Below are 24,556 nucleotides of genomic sequence, written 5' to 3'. Positions count from 1 at the left end.
AAATACCAAGAATTTAGAATACGTTCAACATTTCTTCGCGCAAATAAGTAATAATGATCATTTCGGATTGCAGTTTAATGTGAACCGTGAAAAGGAATAATAATATTTGGATAAAGCTGCTAATCTCTCTCTCTCTCATCGAAAGCGGTTTGTATTTTCGTCATGTTTATCCGCGGAATCGATCGGGTGTAATCCTCGTGTAGGAGCGAAAGGTGAAAAGTGAAAATTTTACACGGATTTGCTGAGCTCAGCGGTGCAGCGGCGTAAAATGATAATATCTGATCCGATATCAACGTGATATTCGAAATGGTGAGAAAGTTGCCTGCATATGAGTTTTATACATCGCACGCTCATAAAATATGTTGCGCGAAAATGGAAAATGACATCTTTCTGATATACAATCCGCTTAGAGCGCATCGTGGTGATATACTATCTCGACGATCGCAAATTTGGACTTTTACGACCTGTCCGAGCTCGCCGATGGACAAGTAATCGACTATCTCCGGCGCGTCATGAATTTATCGCTCACCGGATTTACGGGATACGCGCTAGAGGTAACCACGATCTTTGAAAGCGAGAACATGAATTTTGCAAGGTTGACGAGGATCGATTTCGAGAGCCGCCATGGAAAGTCTTAGCGGACACGTGCTTAATATCCGTTCTCGCTGTCTCAATAACGGGGATTTTTATCGCAAATTGCTCTTGTGCACCTACGTTTGATAATATCGTTAACACAAATGTCCGACAAGAATGTTTCTCCGATTAAAGTTCTTTCATTAAAACGAAGTTCGATCGATTAAACGTAATTTCCTCCCGCGAACTTTTCCGCGCTCCGTTTACTTCATTTCTTTACAAATTAACGTCCGCTCACAATGGCTAATTTAAAAGCGCCCGCATTCGCAGCTTTAGAAGAGTAACCGTACGATTATTTCATAACGAGCGAGTTTCTTGCGTGCTAACAAGAAACACCGTTTTTTACATTGTGTTTTCCCATTGTTACGCCCGGTTGCTTATATAAAGCGAAGGAATCATTTTGCTGTTTCGCTGCTTGTTTCGATGTACGATACCCAACCTTCGTTTTAATAAAAGACGGCATAAAATTAAAAGGTAACATCTAGATTGAAAATTCTTTTGATCCGACTTGCTTCATTCTTCCTCCTTCTTAACCTGAGCTTCTTAATTTAAAGATCAGCTAATCCGCGAAAAAAAAACAATTATGCCGCTATCTCAATTTGACGTTTGGGATAAAAGAGAAATTAAACTAACGGCAGTCTTCTACCTGTAACAAGCTCGCAACATTTCCTTTCTCCCTCTTTCAATTTTCTTTTGTTTCTTGTAATTTGCTATCTTCAGTTTCATCTCCTTCATTTTACGTTATTGTTTACAAGACGAAGTATAGAGTTCGTTTTCTCTCAGTAATTACAGCACATAAGATGTAAGATTTATCTGGGGGTAGACAAACGTTTTCCCATTTTCCTCCTTTTCTTTAACCGATCGCAATTAATTCCACCCTCTTATCTCGGATTATTCTCTTACCGTCGTATCTCAATATCTATTTTTCTTTCCCTTATATATCTCTGCTTTATGTATACTGTGTATAGTATTCAAACAAGGGAGACAGCCGTAGGGGAGTAGCGGTATAAATTTTACTTTACGTGAATTTGCACGATGGCCGTCACCCGCCGTCATCTCCTGCCCATTATCGTCTCTAATGTGCGAGCTTTACGTACATACGCTCCTACCAGGCGCGGCATCAGTATCTACTATCGCATGCCGGCATGTTGACATTCTTGTCGGTCCGCGTAGTACGTGCAAGCTCGGCGATAGCTATACTGGGGGTGGGATGCACCTTGGGAGACCTCGCGTTACATACGCCACGAGTTCCCGGGGAACGTACCATTCGCTCTGGTCGTGTATGTAGGTACGATCCGTTACGTGATTTCCCGCGTTCCTTGGCTTTCAGCTCCTAACTCGGGGACGTGAATACTTAACGACGGTGTAAAACCTCTCTCTCTCCGCAAACGAAAAGTAGAAGTCGTACGTCAGCTAAGTGCCAAAAACAACATCGTAAGCTGTGAGCGGAGGAAAAAAGTCCTCTTACGGACGGAAGAATCTAAAAATCTTTATTATGGAACTTTTTTAAATCCGTGAACTTAAATATAACCAGCGTGGTATTTGCAGCTAGGATCGATCAAATCCATAATTTGCAGGGTCCATAACTTAATTATGAAATTAAATATTCGTGGATCTTATTAATTATGAGCTTATTAATTAATCCCTCCTGCAGCTTTGAATTATTATACGTTTGTCCTCGAGAAAATTTTCCACAAGTAGGAAACCTCTCTCTCTCTCTCTCTTTCTCTCTCAATTTTATCGGATATAATACTGATCCTCCGTTTCACTCGTTGAGCAACGAGCTTGCCGCGGAGACAACGTTTTGACATTTTTGCGACTATTCTTCTCTTTTTCTTTTCGCCGGTTGGAACGCCACTTCACTTATCTCTCTCGCTCGACGAAACATTGCATTCGAAGTTCCAACGCGTGTTAATTCCATCCAACCGCATTGCCGTCGTATTGTGACGACGAAACAAGGGAGGATTCGAGCTTCCTGCTTCTCTTAACAGTTAGCGCACCGCGATGCGCCGGTAATTTCGTTGCTTGCGTTTTCCCGTCGAATCTCCATTCTCGCCGAAGTAAAGCGCGCAATAAATCCCCGCCGGTCTTCTTACAGCGTAACGGGTATTTATGGGCGGTACGGGATTAAAGCGCGTTCCTCTCGTTGCGTTTTCCGCGCGCGATAAGAGCCCGCGTCTCCTCTTCCCCTCCCCTCAGCCCTCCCTTACACCGCGAGAACGCAGTAAATTCTTTGTGCTTTCATCTCACGACTCGAATTTCGCGAAGAACTCTACCCAGAGGGATCATCCCCCGTCCGTGAGTTCGTATCGGGTGAATGTGCTCGCTCGCTCGCTGCAATATTCTCATCTGCTTAGGCGACAGCACGGAGATAAGCCGATGTTTCCAGTTCCCCGTGTCTTAAAGGAACCCTCTTACGTCGAGGAAGTTATGACGAAACGCTTCAAGAGATGCCGACAGACGAAAGTATCATTGACGACGTATACAGAATGCTCCGAGCCAAGCGTGCTTTGTTTTAACCTGATGTTCGATGCTCAATGCCAGTGTGCAGTGACTTGGGAAATATATCTAGTATTGAACAATTTTGGAAAAGATGTTATTTAAATTTTTACTATGAAAAAGCGAAAAACGGATATGATTCCGCAGTTGAGAATAGACACGCTCTGCATAGCACATTAGATCTCTTTTTTGCATTTCAGATTGTCTGCTCTGACGTCTTGCTCGTCCACTAACATGCCCTATTTCTTTATTAGCCAAGCGAATCAACGTCAAAAGTTTCGTGTTTGCGATCTGCTAACTGGCAGATATATGTAAGAATTGTAGCACTGGAAATACAGAACGATTCTAAAACGAGGTCACAAAATTTTCACGTGCATTTCTCAATTGATTCAAAATTGATCTTTTCACCTTTACGGCCAATGTCTCGAGAATTATTTACTCAAATAATAAAAGTTTTCTGGCTCAAGTCTATATTATCAGCACGTGAATTTCGCAAAGAAAATAATTCAAATGTAGGTATGCATATGGTTATGATAATGAAAAACGCACGCGCACGATATTTCGGAACGATATTCGGTTATCCCGGTTATCCGTTTTGAAGATTTTGTATTGCACGTATAGACAGTTATTTGAGAGAATTTAGGTCGCGACTGGGATAAAATCGCCGTCTCTTTAATATTGCAACGTTAAAACTCAAAGTTTTCGAACGCAAGGTGATAGTATTGAGATTATCACGACGGCTAGAGAATCATTGTATTATTCGTCGTCACTCGTTTATTTATATATATATCGAATGTTCGTCGATTTCCTTCATCTTCATTTATATTTTATCAAACAAGTTACTTGAGATTTGTCTTTATAATTTTTTTAGAATTTGTTATTGTTGGATTAGAAAGTTTAGGCGCGTGGTCAAGAATCACTTGTGTGGTATATTCAACAGTTTATTACAAGTTTATCTAAACGCTACATGTGTGAGATCTCGAACAAAAGGAACCTCGCGCTCCGGAGTCCGCGACGTGAGTGAGCTCCGCGCTTTGTCTCCTCACGATCGTGAACTCCTTCGATCAACATGCGAACACGCATCGGTCGCGTGCCGCTTCAGTGTACTTTCGCGTATCGAACACAACCTATTGAAATTATATGTATATCTAACAGTTATAAATCCAAGATACCATAAATGCCATTGATACAGATATAAAGTTATAATAGATAGAGGAAAGTCTATTATGAGATACCACATCTATTTTGTGTGATTATCTTCGAAAATCTATGGGCAGAATTGAAAATGTAGTAGATTATTTTGAAGAGAATTTAATAAGCTTTAAGATGCTGAAATGTAAAGTCTGATTTAAATATTAATTTTTCTGAAAATTAGAAAAATGTAAAAAATGAGCTTCATGCAAAATTGAAAAAGTGTGCTTCTCTAATATGAGATACCTCGAAAAATCGCTAATAAAGTGCAAAATATATTGCAATTAGACTTCATTTAATGTCTCTGAAATACAAATGTAATGGAGAAGCTTATTTGCAATGATCGCAAACTCGCTTATACTCAATATTTCCAGCGCAGCCAGTGTGCGCCCAGCATGAGCATGCGATCACCATCAGCACACTTTTATAAGTTCGTATAAACCTTCCCTTAACTTTAACATAGTATTTTCCCTCTTTTTATTACTGTACAATAACCTTATTTATACTCAAGCAACGATCGTCACTCAGAATATCTCATATTAAGGATTCCACGCCTTGCGGTTTTGCGATCACCAAATCTATCCTCTACAATTAAGCAACTCAACATATCCTGTATTTTCATATTAATACGACCTTACTCTATTGCTGCATACAAAACTCATTGTCAAATATTTATTTATTATTTAAGAAACAAGATTCAAAATCTCACTTTCATGGAACTTGACAACATCCAAATTCACAATTTCGATATTCGTAACGAGTGCATGCACGATCGAACAATGAATTTTCTACTAAATAGGTTAGATATAGTAGATAGGTTTTACCCCAAGGGCATAATAAGTTCATAGTGGAACCAACAAATAGAACCTATTAGTTTAGCAGGAACCCCGCTATCGCATATTAGGAGCTTATCTCATAATAGAGGATTTTCCTCCACGCATTTTAAAATATATCATTTTATATTATATATGACTGTTGTCGTTTTCGCGAACCTTGTCCTCATTGCACATTGTGCGATTTTTCTTAAACAAGCATTCTTGTAGGTTTTTCTTTTAGAATAGCACCGACATACATTTGTCGTGTTTTTCACATCATTTGCGACGTTGCGCATCAAAAACTGCAAATCGCGAGCGCGATGCGACATTCAGTAAAAAAGATTCTCCGCTTGTCTCATTATACTCCACAGCAGAGTTCCAGATTTTTTTTATTTTTATCGTCTGTTTTATCGAGTTTCCCGCGTATCGCATTCTGTCTGTTTCTTTCTCGCAAGAAAAGAAACGTTACGATTTTATGCGACACAAATAACGCTGATAAATTTTACTTGCTGTTTTTTATTTCATATGCTTGGAAGATTTGCGAGATTATTTTATCACTATCTTTTCCCGATATTTAATCGTATTTCTTTCATGCAGTAATTTAATGCGTAATTGATGAATGAAATTCCCCACGAACGTCCATACGTTTTTGCATTTTAAAAAGAAAAACACTTCCATACTTCTCTGTTAAAAAGATATCGTATTATTAAACAGAAAATGATTGATTTTGACAGCTCTACGTTCTTGATAAAATAAACGTTTTCTATTTAATTGATTATTACTCGTTATGTCAAATGTCAAAGTAACACACGCGTGTATTTGATACAATGCCGTTCGATCATTTTATAGAACGATTTAATGCCCGCGTATATTTCAATCTGTCGACATTTCAGTTTACAACTCGCGCGAAGAGACTCTCGAGAAATTTGAGTCGCTAGGAAAATTAATTTCTGTTGCGTCGTACCCCCGCCGTTAGGATGTAACGCGATAATCCCTTCACACGTTCTCGGATTTGTGGGATTAAGTCCGTGTTCTCATTTTCCGCGTCTTTGAATAATGAAAAGATACACCTGATACATCTCGCTAAACTTAAACTAACAATTTATATGTTCTTTCTCGAGAAAATTTGCTTAAAGCTTACTAATCATTATTTTCTTTCATCGCGCTAAAATCAAGCGCATAGTCTAATTTCCCATCATTTTTATTATTACAACCGATTTAATTTCTGCCGCTTATAAGAAATAAAATCTGAATAATTACACATTGTGCACATAATTGAAAAACTTATTTATTTGCGTAAATTTATCCGTAGAAATATTATTTGAAACATAAATCTGAGAAAACATGTGTTTATTGTTATTCCAAAATAAATTATTTTTTTATTAGCACTGTAATGCTTTATTATCATATCCAAGACTGTACAAACATGAAAATCTATATTTCTTCTTTGATGCGTGTTTATGGCGATGATGGAGCAAAGCTAGTACGCACTATTATTTCTACCTGCGAGATATTCCTATCATTTTTTATTATTACAGCCGATTTAATTTCTGCGACTTATAAGAAATAAAATCTGAATAATTACACATTGTGCACATAATTGAAAAACTTATTTATTTGCGTAAATTTATCTGTAGAAATATTATTTGAAACATAAATCTGAGAAAACATGTGTTTATTGTTATTTCAAATTAAATTATTTTTTTATTAGCACTGTAATGCTTTATTATCATATCTAAGATTGTACAAACATGAAAATCTATATTTCTTTTTTGATGCGCGTTTATGCCATGGCGATGATGGAGCAAAGCCAGTATGCACTATTATTTCTACCTGTGAGATAACTTTGGCGGTTATGTAAAACCACCTGTTGATGATTTCGTACGGCGTATATTTTTGCCTTCGGGTGACATACATTTTTTACATTGAAACAACTTTACATTGTTAAGATATTATTTATATGTATGTACATGTACAATATATAAACGACCGATATACATAATTTCAAGATTTCAAAATGCATTTCATAAATGTATTTTATAAATTCAAAATTAAAGATAATTGATAAAAATTTATTGACAGAATATTATATTAATTAATTTTAACATACAAAATATTGTTTGTAATATAATGAAGTATCTTATGTTATAATAGTTTGTTCAAAGCACAGTCTTTCAATATTAACTTTTTTGGCCTTCTTTCTTTGAAGCACGAGCATGCGCTTGTTTTTTATATTTTATTTTAGACTTAGAGATTGCAAGAAAATGTAGAATTGATTTAATATTAGTTATCTACTCATAAACGCTTAGATCTTTTACATACGTAAATTTATATCATATTTATATTCATTTATATCATATTTAGAGATAATTTTTCGATTTGTATTTTTTTTTTGCGTGTCTTTCCACTCGAAACAACGAGTTGTGAATTAGCGATTTTGTTTCATATTGTTTTGTCGTGCAGCGCCGTACGAGTGGCTACCGGAATTTCGCAGAGCGCGCTCGATATAACGTGAGTATAGTACTCGATAAATTCATGATGGCTCGGTCTTTTATCCGTGCACGCTTCGGAACACGAACAAATCCCGATTCAGCAAAAAATCTGACATAATGCCACGGAAGGGGGTGCAAGCGCGCACTCGACCGGATCTGGAGCGTCCGATACGATACGATCGATTTGAAGGAGGGAGGTTACATATTTCTCGACGGAGATCAAGTGGTTCTTGCGGGGCTAAAGAGACAGCGAAGTAAAATGGATATTCCCATCATTTGTGATGCGGTTGAGATTTTTGCCTTCGGCGATGCACGGAAAGAATCCAGGATGCAGATCGTTTGTGGAATCTGCAATGAGCCGTAAAAATTGCAAGTGGAATAATACAATTTTAATACATAGGTGAGATCGAAGTATATTGCGTTTTGGTTTAGGCGTCGCGTGCTACGAGGAATAAATTCTCTCTCGTTATATTTTTAGTTTCTCGAATATTACGTGTTTCCACTTCTTTTTTCTAAACAAAAGAGACAATCATTTATTTAAACGACTATATACGAATAATTATAATAAAATATTTATTAATTATTATTCCAATATTGAACAAAAAATTATGTTAATTATGTTATTTAAAGTAATTTTAATTTATTGTATGCTATTTATTTTGATAACGCGTCTTAAGTGTAACGAAAAAATTCTTTTTCGTGTATCTAATATAATCTTATTGAGTTTGATTACGGTTTTGCAAGAGGAAAATGAGTAAAATGAACAATGAACTTGCTGCGAAGGTGGGAGTGCGATCGTTTTGATGAAATGAATAACGCAGAGAACTGTTGAGTGACCTTCAAGAAACCACAGATAAGGCTTGAAAAATCGCTCTTGCGTAAAGAAACGCTTGGCGAAAATTCACCCAGATAAGGTCACTTGGCATCATTCAGATAAGGTCACGACGACGGCAGGTCACCGAATTAAGACGCATGGAAAAGGGCGCTTTTTCCGGCGTGTCATTTCTCATTACAGCAATAAGTCTTTTCAGAAAGAAACAGTTCTGAGTCCCTTGTGAGTCCCTAGTATTTAATTTTCATTTTCTCTTACGCGCAATATTTCTATTATAGAATATATAATTTTCTTTAACAGTAAAGACTTTTTAATCGACCCTATTGACTATCAGTATAATCGTCTTGACAATACGATTGGTTTTGGTTAAATTAATTGTAAAGTTGTTTCACACATGGGTTTTGGTCCTTCTAAATTGATGTAATTTTGATGCTTATATCGTCTATTTATATTAATTTAATTTATTGCGAAAAATATTCGTAACCTCAGCCAGGATTCAAAGTAATGTTAAATAAGTATATTAAAGAAGTAATATTAAATAATATTAAAAAGTATAATTTTCTTTTTTCGTGAAATTCAAGTATCACACATATTTATACGTATATCATGTGTGTGTCGGTATATAGTACAGTTTTTTTTTTAAGAGCACATTCTCTTATCACCAAAATAACATATGATATTGTACATTTTTCACGAATTTAATATTGTCATTTAATCTATCATTCCTGTCGTGAAAAAACGAACCTGATTACTGTATGTATAACATGAACGTGATCGTTTAATAATCGTAAATCTCATTACACATATATTAGCGCGTATGAATTAAACGTAATTATTTTGGCTGTCGCGCAAATGCTGCCGCGATACATTTTGTCGTTACAAATCCATTTACGCTACAGTGGTAATGAAATATTCACTTTCAGTTATTTAAATATTGATTAAACCCTCAGCCGTTTTAATCGTTTCAATTTAATATCATACGGAAGCCGGGAATTCGTTTGCAAGTAAATTGTTTCCGTTTAATATTTCCGTTTTAACTTTAACTCTATTTTATATTGCAAAATGTTATTCGCGGAATTTTGCGTAATACCGTCAACAACATTTTTATTTTCAGTTTCCGAACAATTTTTTTTTAGCATTTACACAATCAAATCTTTTATCAACAGTCTGAAATATTGAGTTACATCTTGACGAGACCCAATATTTGCCCAATATTTCCGATTGCGTTGGCGTAATCCCTCAATTTTTTGCGAAACGTCAAAATACAATTTTTTTATTTTTTTTTACACGTTCCACGTTTAATCCTTACGGTGAGAACGCGAACGAAGGTATTACGAAGAGTGAATCACAGTTAATCAGGTTCGTAAAATACAACGGTAAAATACTGGGAACACTGGGAGCGCGTATTGTCTTGAATTACGGTAGATATTTCGGGCTGTTTTTAATAATAACATTTCTCGAGTGTCGTCTCCCCCCCCCCTGCGCCCCGTCGAGACAGTGACAGAACGAATTATGAAGGACGCTGTAAAACGAGGAGATATTACCATAATCGCGATCTTCCGTAAACTTGTTCGCGACGTAAAGTAATTTAAAGCTATAACACTTTGTGTTGCGCGCGCTGTTCCGCGGTCGACGTACCGAGACGAATAAGTTCCCGCCCTCTGTTTTACGCTTTCATTATACGACGACACTTTGCTTCATCTCCAGCATTTTATCGCTGATCCGATTACGTCGTCACGCCATTGTTGCTGAAATTTTCCGATCTCGCCTTAAATTGTATAAGAATCCTACTCCCTTTCGATCTTACTGCAAAGAATTATCCTTTGGGATTGGCCATACACACACAATTTTGAAGAATACGTTATGATTATAATAGATCACAATATAATCAAAAATTTTATCAACATTACTAGAATGTGGCACTTATTCTGATAATTATTTATATGAATAGAATAAAAATGTATGGAGGCTCTCTTGAATAAATAATAAATAATAAATAATAAATCAAATAAGATTCAAAAAAGAGGCAATAAGAACCAGGTGCGGTAATTAGCGTGCAATATATTATATTATCAAATAGACAAATTAAATGAAATGATGCTAAATTAATGGATATTTCGACCCTTTTTTGCCGTTTTCAGCGCAATATTAATAGATTTAGCACTCTTTAATTTGTCTATTTGATAATATAATATATTGCGCACTAATTACCGCGCCTGCCTCTTATTGCCTCTTTCTTTATTCTTATTTAATTTATTTATATGAGTTGTACTGACTAATGCTATTATCAATTTTTCCATGATTCTGCACGATAATTAGATTTAGAACTGCTATATTCGATGCACGAAGAACAAAACAGAACATCATAATTTCCCAGAAATTGTTTAATTTTTTTAATCTTTGAATTTTTATTGTTTAACTTTCAAACGCCTAATTCCGAAAAAAAGAGAATACCTTCGCTTTGAAATCGAAACTACGTTGCATATGCAAGCGGAAGAGCATATTTCTCTGTCATATGTAATTTATGTCGCTGCAATGTGCTCTAATTTATGACTTCGAGATTATGTCACGTTAGAACGCGTAACCAGGACGATTAATTTATCTGATCAAATGATACTTGATCGAGGAGTTCAAGTTCGAGTTTATATCTATCTTCATCAGATACTGAAATTGCGATGGTCCACACGATCATCGCAATAAATAATAAATGCAATCCTGTTTTTTCCAAAAGCGTTACGTGTCGCTTTGATCTGCAATTAATTTCGATCCCGCTAATTGGCATTTAACTGCAGCTCCATTAGCAAAATCGATGTGTCCCTTGACGTAAGTACCCGAAAGCATGTTCCATTACTAGCTGAAATCAACCCTTTTGTCTCTACATTACGCGATTAATGGATCCTTTCAATGAAGATCGAATATCCTTTGCAGTGTATAACCGCGCTGTAATAAAAAAAATTCGACGTTATATTCGCGATATCGCCAAAACGGTATTATGCTTTCAAATGCGAAAGATAATTATAATTGCGATCATATCTCCTAATTACAGTCATACTTTACGGGATAAATTAGACCATTAATTTTTAAATAAATATTTTTTTGCTATACGGTGTTATTTACATTTTGATTGTTATACCAACCGCTCTATCGTTTTTATGGCGATCCTTTTAATCTCACGCGAAACTGCAACTGGCACAATGACAAATGTATCGACGCGATAAAAGCACGATAAAAGCCATATCATACAACGTGCACGAGCTTTTAACGTATCCTCTAATCTACTGCCCTCCGTTATTTCGCGTCGCGTATGCCACGAGAAAATGGGAAATACGAAGTTGTAGAAAAATATATTGAGAAACTAAAGCTCTTACCGGAGATTTATTCGATATATATATTATGCGTTGCAGAAATAATGCGTTTCTTACTTACCGCTTATACCTCTTCCATTGTTTCTCACTCGCGAAAACGCTTATTTTCCTCCACTTACTCGTCAGTTTCTCGTTGAAAGCTTTATGATCGATTCGGGCAACGTAAACGCTGATGGTGTCAAACGGAGCAATTACCTTGTGTCTCATGTATTATGTATATATACGCGCAATAATCATATACTTCAACACGCGCGTATATGCATGTGTAATAGATACACGATCTACATAATGATTATTATTTCTGTCTTTAACGGGATACTTATCGGTTCATTGAAACTACACAAAGATATATCGCGTTCGCGCTAGCCGTTGGAAATCATTTTGGTGAAAAATATATAAACTATCCGCGATTTTTTGCAAACAATGTAATTAACAATTTTTTAAATTACATGTATAAATATACGTATCAAAACATGTAGTTAAAAAAATAGTATTATTGATGGTATCGGTGCATATTAAGTCACAATATTCGCTATCTCTTCCCCGTATGTGTTTTTCTTTCTTCCTATCACTTCCGGAGATAAATCTTAAATATTGATCGGTTACATGTTTTTGAGAGAAAAGTTTCCGGCATAAAATTTGGACTTTTATATAAGTGGAGAAAGACTCTCCCCGTTCTTAAGCGCCGCGCGGAAAAAGACGATTGGCACTTCGGGCGTGAACTTGCCTTAATGCGCGTAGTACGACACGCTACCTGGCGCACCTTCCTTAGGGATCAGCGTAATCCCCCGTTCTTCGTAAGATAAACAGATTTGGAAGTGGATGGAGAGGAAAGGAAGGGGAGGAGGAGAAGGAGGAGAGGGATGAGGCGGAGTCCGTTCCAAATACATAGCTTTAGCCAGTTAGTTATATTCGGAGCGAGAACGAAGCTAATGCGCGCGTTCCGTTTCGATTGATCGAAACCTTCCGCTCGTACTTGGAAACTTGCTAAGGGCTATGTACGTGATATAAGTCGAGCATATATATATATATATATATATATATATATATATATATATATCTCTTTCTCTCGACGGAATTCCGACTGTTTCGAGCAAGGGGAAGGAGGAACAGGCAGAATTATCTCTCGCGGTGTAGTTGCTCGAAATCATCGACCGTTGGATGAACCCGCGGTATCGCCGCGGAATTTCTGGTCTAACGGTCGGTTCCTTCCGCTTAAAATATCCGAACGCGATAACTCTGCGTTCGAGTACATAGGTAGCATGTCGATTATAACTATCGGAGGTCCTCGACGTCTTCGAGCGAGCTCTCGTCCGAAAACATTCGTTGCATTGCGCGGCTTGTGCGAGAGAGAAGAGCGCGCCGCTGTGTGCGCCGAGGCCTCTGACGAAATTTCAAACTTCTCAAGAGATATCTCTCGTTATGATAGTCTCCTTATAACGGATAATGATGCCGCCAGCCACGTGCGTCTCGTAAATGTTCCAATTAGCCAAGTTTCGCGAGCGCGCCGCCGCTTTCGCTCGCTCGCCATCGACATCACAACGCAATTTTGTTCCCGTAAACTTCGAGAAGACAGAAACGTCAAAAAGTAATTAAGTAAGGCTAATTTGTGTCCTTAATTAGTTGATTGTAGAACAAGCATATGAAAGAAACACATTACATTCTTACGGTGAACAACGCGGATGCCGGAACGATACAAGTGGTGGTATATCTCGTAACCACCATCACGTGCTAACACTTTAATAGCACATTCTGGTGATTAATTAGAGTCGAAAATATTGAGGTCACATAGTTTTCGAATTATAAATGATCAAAGTTGGATAATCAAAGAATTTTTGTGTAAAACTCATGCGCTCGAACTTATAATTGTGCTTGCGCGCATACCGATTTGTCTGTTATCTATTATCTAATTTTTGTAGCATAGATGATGTGGATTTTTATTGTTTAGCTCATTTTTTGTCTCTTTATCACGTGCAGATCCTACAATCAACTGATGATTTGGATAAAATGATTACTAAAATAGTAAATTTTAACTATTGTACGTAAATTGATCAATATTTTTTTAAATAAACATTTGAGTAATTATTAATTAATAAGAATACTTAAGAATTAGTAAGTTTGATCCAAACTTGAAGAATTAAGTTTATCTTTATCTTGTTTTAAGGAGCATAAAAAATTTTAAATATTGTTACTTTTTCTCAATTTCTATAGCCCTCGGGAAGAATGAGATTGAAATATGTAATTTTAATCAATCTTAAAACAAATCTTCACATTCTTACGGTGATTTAATTCTGCATTTCTTTATTTGTTAAAATAATAATTATATATACATGCAATAAAAATTTGGAAAAAAATATTAATAGAAAATATTAATTTGCTACATAAATATTTCGATAGTATATAGCAAAGGTAGATTTTATTCTTTCAGTGAACATTAGATTATAATCTGTGAAAACGGACCGTTTATAAAAATTAATTTTAACTGCAAAGAACAGGATGGATTTGGTATTTATTTAGCAATATATTAAATATTTTGTATTGGGTAGCAGATACTTACAACGCTTGTTCTTCGCGACACAGAGCGTATATAAGGTCGCAGGTCACCGTTCTCGCAGATTGTTATTGATTGTTACGCCGGAGACTCGAGCCACTATATTGCTGCATTATTGCCCTTAACGCGAAAGTGATAGGTACTACGAGACGCGAAATGTGATCGTGTTGTATGAAAAATTAACGATTATTTGTGATTTATTTTACAGCGAGTTAAATCTCTTGTGGTTTTGACGCGACTAACATAGAGCACTCTCGGCAATTATCAAAATGAGTAATAAGTTGTGCAATTAAAATTTAGAACATTTCTTTTATACAAAAATTGACCGCATACACATACGGTATATACTTCTGCTAAGGTAAAACACAGACTTGTCACTTGTCGATGTAATTCTATTCTACGTTGTAGATGAGCGCTCTGGTCTAGTATGATATTTTTGGATATTTTGTTTCTTGGAATTTTGTTTGAGCGGAAGTAATAGAATAACCGATGGCTGAAAAAATATTGGTTCAATCGAGTGATGTAAAGAATGGTCGGAGCCACTCCGTTGGGAAATAATGTGATAAAAAATGCGGCCGAGTACTCGGAGATTGCCGGGACATTCAATTAATGCGAACGAAAATTATTTCTCACCACGTATATCACTGCTCATTCGCGCGCGTAACGGAACGCGAGGTATTGATTAATATTTTTCAATTTGTCTTAATATTCTACACGTGACGCGAGTGCTGAGCAAACGGGATTAACTGTATTTTTATAATATTGTCAAACACACGTGATATCTTGGATTATGAACTGAAATAATAATTCAAAACAAAATTAATAACCATTTTTTATTCCTACATGTTCAATATTAATTTCAGTTCTCAATTAGTGATTAAACATTATAAAGGATTATAAAACGAGCAGATATCTAAAATAATTCAGATAATGAAAATTATTGTTGGTTTCTTGCTCGATATGTACCTAGGTTTTTATTCAATGCATGCTTTATTTATATAAACTTATTAGGACTACTGAATTTTATATAACAAGTTTATATAAAAGAATCTGGATCTAGATTCTTCTCTTTCTTGCAAATTATATTTACATATTTTTCCTTTGTTGACGAAGTGATGAAGTTTCTCTCTCTTTCTCTCTTTTATTCTACATCGACAGCATCGTGAAACTGCGTTTCTCGTCTGATATAATCTATTGTATACATATACGCTGTCGCACAGCAGTAGTTCTCCCATTGTTTCCCTAATCACCATAAAGTTTGCTATCTAATTCATACGACCTGACCGATACGTATATCCTCGACTCAACTAGTACTACTATTGTTATCACCACCGTGTACATTATTTAATGTGAATTTTGAGATCGCCATTCTCTTGCTTTTTTTAATTAGACAATTACAACGATGAAATAGCGTGAAGTTATGTGTACAAAAATGTATGACTAAGATTATTAATTCAGGATGGAATGGACGATACAGAATTATTATATACGAGAGCACATATCAAGATATATGATTGCACATTCCCTATACGTACTGATTAATTTTGCGTGACGGATATATGCATTCGAGCAATATGAAAAATAAAACGTGTCTGATCATTAATATAGTTGATATAAAAAAGAAAATTGAGCTTGAAAATTTGTCATATGCATTAATTTTTTTATCACGAAGATAAACAGACAATTTACTTTTATTTTGAAGACTAAGTTTTTTATCTCTGTTACTTTTTATTTAAAATGGATTTTTTTAATGTAAAACTTCTGCAGAATTTAAAAAGAATATCACTTTTAAACTTTATACATAATACTTTATACATTTATCAAAGAAACTTTCTCTGATGCGATAAAAGAAAGATTAAGAATGATGTACTGTTATAAACTCTGATACGTGTGTAGAGTGTATTTTTTATATGTATATACAGAGTGTTTTCTAAGCAAGTACAAAAATTGAAGGAAATAATTTTGTGACTTATTTTAGGAAGAAAATGATATGAGTCCTAGCTATAAACATATGTCCTAAACTGTTTTGTTTTCAAAATACAGTGTCAAAGTTGTGGACAAAACTATAAAAATTTCGAAAATCTGGAAAACGTTTAAAGATATTTCATTCAAATTTGGTATGCGTATTAAGAACCATTTTCCAGTACCGATGAAACATTTTCAGATCCACCAAGGGCGAAATATTTCCTTTAATTTTTTGTTCTAACTAAGGAAACACCCTGTATACATAGCATATTGCATGATTAAAAAAATAGAATTCAAACATTTTAGATACATTTTTACAGAATTAAGAGACCATAAAAATTATTATAAAAGAGTTTCTAAAAGATTACTTTTAGAAATTTAAAAATGTATAAATAATCTCTATTATACTAATTAATAATTTCCAATAAATAAAAGGGCTTATTTATCCGCGTCATATTATTTGTGAAACAGTTTACATTATAGTTTTAAACCGTGAGAAAATACAAACGATACAGATAAAGAAATAGACAAAGAAAGCAAACTGCAGCTTCAAATTATGGTAAAAGAAGTTTAATAATAGCATTTGCCCTATTATTATCTATAATTTTGCACAGATAACATATTTCTATAATTTTAATTTAAACGTCGTGATAATAGAAATTAGATTGCTTTCACTTTCGTACGCGTTTGCTTCAGAAAGCTTTAGAGAACTAATTAACGCAGAAAATAATTGCCTGCTACCAACATTATCAGTGCCTCGTAGATCCAAGTCAAAACGAAAGAAAGCAGCTGCTATCGTGTTTTATTGTACAATTACAATGCACCTAATTCGAGAACTTATTTAGTCAATTTAGTTCTTGATTGCAAAACTTATGATGATATTGTCAACGCATGCAATACAATATAAAACTGATGATGAATTTATTTCTGTTCTCATTATAAGATACGTCGATTCGGTTCATGCAGGCGAAGTTACTACGGAAACTGCTCGTGAAATCTAACAATATTTAAGATGTCATCGTCTTTGTGTTTTTTGGTATAGTCATAGTATAAAAATTCGATGACGAAAAAACACGAGATTGGGATGAAACGGGATGAAAGCACGATTGACGTCGTTATTGAAAAGAATCGAAAAACATGCGGCACTCAAAACAAATTGGCGAGAAAAGTCGAAAGGAAGGCGGAGAAAGAGAGAGAAAGAGAGAGAGAGAAAGAGAGAGAGAGAGAGAGAGAGAGAGAGAGACGGAGAGAGCAGAGAGAAGAGAGGAGAGAGAGAGAGAGAGAGAGAGGAGGGAGAGAGAGAGAGAGAGAGAGAGAGAGAGAGAGAGAGAGAGAGAGAGAGAGAGAGAGAGAGAGAGAGAGGAGAGAGAGAGAGAGAGAGAGAGAGAGAGAGAGAGAGAGAGAGAGAGAGAGAGAGAGAGAGAGAGAGAAGGAGAAGAGAGACGAAGAGTTGAAGGTAATATCGTCGATGTGGTGGCCAGGTAATTTCCGATCTTTTTCGTTCCTCCTAATATCTCATCCCTTTCGTCGGATATATGACGAGAAAAACAGCGTGCGCCACCGTCACTCAATCAATGATTTATACAGGGACAGAAACGTGTCGTTTCTCATGGGGTCGCGTCGCTACGAAACGTGTGCGTAATTACTTCGATGTGTCTTAATGTCTCGATACAATAATATCGCGAGTCGGCCGGCAGAAAAATGGTACCGCAGAAAACGTTCGCCAGTGACGGAGTTGGGGTCGGATCAGGACAAAAGAAGCCGTGTAAGACAAAGCGTAGATAATGATAAAGAGTCGGAAAGGCTACAGCGGAGGGCAGATGACTTCAAAGGCTGACAGAAGGCTGTCTAGCTATAGATAGCAAAGGTGCTCCCGTTGTTCTTGCGAATCTTCGTTCCGTTTCTCCGCGTTAAAATCTTTTATACTCTCACATCTGTGACTCCTACTTCTTAAGGCTGCTTCGAGTATCGAAACTGCAACCACTTCATGTGACCGAGGACAATAAAAGAAACTTTTCCTCTGTCTGATATATAGAATCATAGAATCATATAATTTCTCTGATACAAGGGAAACAACGCTAAATCATTTTGCGTGATATCGTAAAATTAGAAATAATAGTCTGTTAACAAGCACAAACACGAAAATCTGGTAAATTTAATTCTCTAAGTCGAATTTATGGCATGTAGAAAATTATAACGAGATGAGTAAATATGAGAAGCTGGGCTTTGAACGAGCGATGTGCTCCCGCCCTTCTAGAGGGCAGCTCCCGTGTGGCGCGAGCCTCGGGGCGCCACGCTTACGTGCGGTCATTGTCTGCGTTGCGGTCGTCTCGGTCGTGTGCAGAAGAGCTCGTAGTGTCGTAGAGTCAAGACGTGTTAAGTGTACAGAGGACAAATATATTATATAGAGTATTCGAGAAATCCTTGTGTTTTCCTGTCCACCTCGCCACACATACAGTCGCCGCTATCGAATAGCCTACAGGTTATGGGCCCAGGGCACGATTCCCCTGCGTGAAGAACGAAGCACGAAAACATCTAGTTGAACGTGTAACGCGAAGTGTGTGAGACGCCGGCGAAGGGCATCGGGAAGACGAAAAGCATTTAGAAGAATCTAGAAGATTAGAGGGTAAGTAAATAATATTCCTCGTTGCTGACGAGCAAAACGAGAGAATTCTCAGCAAATAAGAACGTTCGTTCGATAAATGCTGCTAGAAGGAGATAGATGTTTTTGCCTTCTTCTTGAGAGATAGAAATAGAGGCAACAGTGACAATAAGAGAATTAGAGATAGATGTATAAAGAGATAGATGTGTGAGATATAAAGAGATAGATGTGTGAGATAGAAAGAGATAGATGTGTGAGATATAAAGAGATAGATGTGTGAGATAGAAAGAGATAGATGTGTGAGATAGAAAGAGATAGATATATGCCGCTTGGTAACAAGCTGGCGGGAAAAGCGATGTGCCTGTGCAAGTCCGATCGTGAACGGCGAGAGTCATTTCTTTGGCGCGCGAAAGTCCGATCGTGAAAAGTGAGTCATTATTTTGGCGCGAGGGACGCGTTGCCGGGCACGCGCTGACGCATGATCGATTTGAAAAACATAGCATCGATGCGACGCCATAACACATATATATATATATATATATACAGGCATGTGTATGGAATAAATTTTCAAAATCGACATGTATCGGGTCGGTAATTGAGCATGACTAGCTGTGCGGTGTAGCTTGATTACTGTACAGGGAGGCCGCGTAAATTTGTATGGGCCCCGTGCGCGTGCGTGATCAACCCGAGCTCCCATAGATCTTTTCAGCAGTGCTGGAGATCGCAACGGACAGTGGTGTGCGCGTGCGGATAGCCCTGCAGAGGCGCGTGGTTTTCTCGCTTTGGGGTTATTGTGAATTGCAGTGCGTTCTATATAGCCTCATAAGCATTAAATTTTTATCGCTGAAAGAGATCTAGTGATAGAAATTGTAAATTATTATCGGTCAATATGAATGTTGGTTTATCTTGTCAAAAGAGGAATGCTAATGTTCAATTGACATTTAAATCCCGATTTAGATGGAAGAAGATAAGACGAAAAATGTTCCGATAGATGAGGAAGAAAACCAGGATTCACTGGTTGACTACGATAGTGACAGCAGCGTGGTCACAGTGGTAGAGAGAGAGAGAGAGGTAGTGATAAAACAATAAATAAAGATGAAGGTAAGAGAGTATTTTTTTTAAATAAAACAATCAAGAAGGATAATATACTTGTGTATTCAGAGATAGAGTAATTTAAAAATTTTGTTTAGAAGAAAAAGAGAACAAGAAGGAGACTGAAGCAAAGGGTGCAATCCCGAAACGTGGCAAACCAAAAATAATAGAAAACATAGATGTAAATAGAGAATGGGCTGAAAATCGTCCTGTACTACCTATAGGGACAAAGATGCTTTACGAGAAACAAGAAAAGATGGTTGAGAAAATGGAATCGGTAATGAAGATGTTGGACAAGGTTATGACCCAAGCAACCTCCATGATGGAAAACATGGTAGAAGTCGCCAACGTAAATTTAGAGAAAGAGAAACTAAAGATTAGACGTTTAGAGGTAAATAAACAGAATACACAAAGTAAAGTAGAAAACGGTATACAAACGGTTAAAGAATCAGAAGTAGAGCCTAAAAAGAAAAAGTTAGATGAAACAGTCTGTTCAGTCGAGAAAAATAGAAGTTTAGAGACAATTAAGAGTGCTTTAGAGATAGAATTAAACAGTCAAAGGTTGCATATTAGAAGAGAATATAAGCTGACGCAAAAATCCAATTTTGATCTTTGGATGGATTATTTAAAATTCGAATTAATGAATAACGATTTATTAGATGTAATAGATTCAAACATTGAAAGTCCAGAAAATCTTTCCGAATTAAAAGTTGCTAAGAGAAAAAGTCTAGTTAGAGATATAATAATCAATCATTTAGATGAAAATTATCATAAAAGGATTTTACATGAGAAAGATCCAAAAGAAATTTTGAAGAAATTAAGAGGTTATAAAAAGAGTGAAGTAAACGTTACTCATGCATCGTACGAACTAAACTCTATCAAATTAAAATGAGAAAAGACGAAAAAGTAAGTGATTTTTGCGAACGCTTTGATTCAATAATTAGAGAATATGAATCATGCGAAGATGCGGTACCTCTCACAGAACAAGAAATGAGATCTGCATTGTATCAAGCTGTGTCAATTAATGTGCCGGAACTGAGGAATGTAGATTTAATTAGAAGAAGAAAACTAATCTTAAAGAAATGAATGTAGATGAAATAAAATCTTTCATGATGCAGTTAGAGGCAGAGACTAAGAGTGAAGTTAGAGAGAAGCTAGAGAAATCAGAAGTTAGAGTGCAGAGGGCTACCGCAGAAGAGCACAAAGAAGTAAAGTGCTACCGATGCAACAAATTGGGTCACATGGCGAAGGACTGCCCACTAGCGGGATCAGAGGCCTGGTTCTGTTATTACTGCCAGGAGATTAGAGGACACAAGGGTGATAGCTGTCCTAATGCCGGAGCCCAGACGAACAGATTTAGAGGAAAAAGGTATACAAATAAAACCGTTAATAAAAATATAAAGAAAAAGGGTAGATTTGCGCAAAGAGGAACAAAAAGAGTAGATAATAAAGGGAAAGTAACCAAAATACAACCAGCCAAGAAAACTATACCATCGCAAACAGCAATTGAAGGCAAACCAAAAGAAGGTAAATTATGCATGGCTAAAGTAATAGAAGATAGAGATAGTTCAAAAGAACTAGTCAATTTTATTGTAGATTCGGGTGCAACAGATCACATTGTGAATAAGAATATAATTTTGTCAAACTTTGAAAAATGTAATAATAGAGTTATTAAATGCGCCAATAAGAATGAGCTTGCAGACATTTCAATAGATGGTAAAGGAGATCTTTTGTTGTTAACAAATGAGAAAGAAAAGAAAGTAATTAAATTAACAAATGTAATTGCAACGAAGGAAGTATCCGAAAATTTACTATCTTTAAGAAAGCTGGCTGATGCAGGGTTCAGTATTTATTTAGATGATAAAGTATTTAAAGTTCACAATAAACTAACAAATAAAATTGTTTTTGAAGGAATTTATGAGAAACCAAATTGGATTATGCAATTTGAGGTTAAAAACAATAATATAGAGGACAATGAAAGTATAGAATGTGCTGTGTATAGATGTAGAGCAGAAATTGTTCCACATTGTGAGTTTCCTGAACAATCGCAAGCAAACATTCAGACCAGTGAATTATCAATTTCGGAGGGAGAATTAGACGAAAGAGACAATGTTGGCTCTGCGATTGGGAGGGAGAATGAAGGAGAACTCACAAATGTGAACAAAAATATAGAACACAATAATGCTGAACTCGATCAAGTCATTAAGTTAGAAGATATACAAACATTAGAGAATATAGAAGAAATGTGTGAAAGCTCAGTAATTGAAAAAGTAAAGAAATTAGAGAAAATAAATGAGGCGATGTTATGGCATGTTAGATTAGGTCATGCGTCGTTAAACTATTTAAGACAGCTACAAAAAGTAGAAAAGAGATTAGAGACAGTTAAGTTTGATAACTCCATATTAGAGTGTGAAGTCTGTATAATGGCAAAGATGGCAAAATTGCCGTTTAAAGAAAACAGAAATAGAGCACAGAGACCACTACAAGTGATACATACGGATATCATGGGTCCAATAAAACCTACATCTTATCCAGGACGAAAGAGGTTTATAATAACCTTTATAGACGATTATTCTAGATTAGCGAAAGCTTACTCCTTGAAGACGAAAGATGAATCGGGAGAGGCTCTAGAGAAATACCTAATATCCGCCAGAAATCTACTAGGAAAAGAAGAAAAGATATGCTATGTGAAATCAGATTAAGGCAAGGAATTTACGGGAGGTGCTTTTAAAGAAGTATTAAAAAAAAAAAGAAAATATAGAAGCCATATATGCACCACCGTACACTCCGGAACATAATGGAGTTGCAGAAAGGTTCAACAGAACGATGCAAAGAGAAAATAAGAACATATATGTTTGACTCGGGATTACCAAAGAGTATGTGGGAGTTGGCAGTTGACGCTGCTGTGCATGCGTACAACAGATCTCCACATAAGACTATAGAGTATGAGATCCTCTTGAAGAAGTTCTCATCAGAAACAAGTTGTCATTTCGAGCAAATAAAGAGATTTGGATGCATTGGATATGCAAAAGTACCAAAGCCTACGTCGAAATTTGACAAGAGAGCTATTAGAGGTGTGTTGGTAGGATATACTGACACTGGATATATACTCTGGCATCCAAGCACAAGAAAATTTATAGAGTCCCGACACATTAGATTTAATGAAAAGGTAACATATAAAAATGTATATCAAAACAGTCAAATAGAAGAAGAAAAAGACTTAGATGAAAATTGGATGAAAGAATTTGTAGAGGATGAGGAAAAGGGAGAAAAAAAACTAGAGATTCCTGAGAAAAGGAAAAGAGGTAGACCGAGAAAACAAACAACACAACTAGACGAACAGAAGCAGAAGGACGCACGAAAGGAAAGTGAAGCTCCAATGACTAGAAGTAAAACTAAAAGAAAACTAGAAGATAATGGAGACACTGATGTGCGGAGAAAAATAGAAGATGTTAGCTTTGCTAATTATATTAATGTGAAAAACATTCAACGGAATATAGAGAATGAAGATGAATTACATCAATGCCTTATGGCATCGTTAAATAGAGAGCCTGTTACTTATGAAGAAGCTATATCAAGTAACGAAAAAGAGAATTGGAAAATTGCAGTCAAAGAGGAACTTGAATCTATGTATGCTAATCAAGTGTGGGAACTTGTCGATAGACCATTAGAGAAATTAGATGGAAGACGACCTAATATAATAGATTCAAGATGGGTATTTAAGAGGAAATTAGAAGCAGATGGATCAACCAGATATAAAGCGAGACTGGTGATAAGAGGATGTAAAGACAAAAATGTGTATGATCTAAAAGAGACATATGCACCGGTTTCAAGACTGTCACTGGTTAGATCTATATTAGCAATAATAAATAAATATAACTTATACGCTAGTCAGCTAGTAAGACTGCGTTTTTAAATGGAGTTCTAGAAGAAAAAGATGAAATATATATGGAAATTCCAGAGGGAGTAGAACTGGATGAAAACACCAAGAAGACTAAGGTGTGTAGATTGAATAGAGCTTTATACGGATTGAAGATAAGTCCGAAAAGAGGGAATAAGAGATTTTCAGAAGAGGCTAAGAAACTTGGATTAGAGAACGACCTACATGAGCCATGCCTGTTCACGTGGAGGAAAGAAGGCAAAATAGTGATCGTATTACTTTATGTAGATGATATGTTGGTTGCAAGTAATGATCAGAAAATTAGAAGAAAAGAGTATTAGAGAAGAAACTAAAAGAGTACCTTATAGAGAAGCTATAGGAAGCTTAATGTATCTGGCAAATGCTACACGACCTGATATAGCCTTTGCAGTAAACTATTTAGCAAGAAGACAATTAGAGCCCACGGAAGAAGACTGGCAAGATGTAAAAAGAGTCTTCAGATATCTTAGAGGAACTGCAAATAGAGGATTGATGTTTAAAGGTAAAACAGATGAGTTAGAGTCGCTGACAGACGCTAGTTTCAGAGATTGCATTGATTCTACATCCACTGGAGGATATATAATCAAAATATTTGGAGAT

At 36.1% G+C, this 24,556-nt stretch overlaps 2 protein-coding genes across 6 annotated transcripts in view; both read left to right on the top strand.

The window, feature by feature from the left end:
• Oamb (Octopamine receptor in mushroom bodies) overlaps positions 1-24,556 on the top strand; it is a 160,447-nt gene that overhangs the window by 34,732 nt on the left and 101,159 nt on the right. The window lies entirely within an intron of this gene.
• On the top strand, positions 18,543-22,739 carry LOC139809158 (uncharacterized). 2 transcript variants are annotated; one of them, XM_071771871.1, is made up of 4 exons: positions 18,543-18,969; positions 19,903-20,046; positions 20,136-20,428; positions 21,156-22,739. In XM_071771871.1, exons 3-4 carry the CDS (start codon positions 20,270-20,272, stop codon positions 22,737-22,739), a joined length of 1,743 nt encoding a protein of 580 aa, XP_071627972.1. In that variant the 5' UTR covers positions 18,543-18,969; positions 19,903-20,046; positions 20,136-20,269. The 2 variants fall into 2 exon arrangements, with proteins under 2 accessions (XP_071627972.1, XP_071627971.1); XM_071771870.1 differs by having other exon boundaries at positions 19,903-20,428.

Source organism: Temnothorax longispinosus, chromosome 2 (genome assembly GCF_030848805.1).
Source record: "Temnothorax longispinosus isolate EJ_2023e chromosome 2, Tlon_JGU_v1, whole genome shotgun sequence".
Lineage (NCBI taxonomy): Eukaryota > Metazoa > Arthropoda > Insecta > Hymenoptera > Formicidae > Temnothorax > Temnothorax longispinosus.
The sequence above is the reverse complement of the archived record's forward strand: the minus strand, read 5'-3'. Positions and strand labels throughout refer to the sequence as shown.

Bases quoted from the DNA above. Each gene is read 5' to 3' on its own strand.
- LOC139809158 (XM_071771871.1), top strand. From the start codon at position 20,270: ATGCTTTACGAGAAACAAGAAAAGATGGTTGAGAAAATGGAATCGGTA. The intron at 20,429-21,155 runs GTAAATAAACAG...TTCATGATGCAG, and splicing joins TAAAGATTAGACGTTTAGAG to TTAGAGGCAGAGACTAAGAG.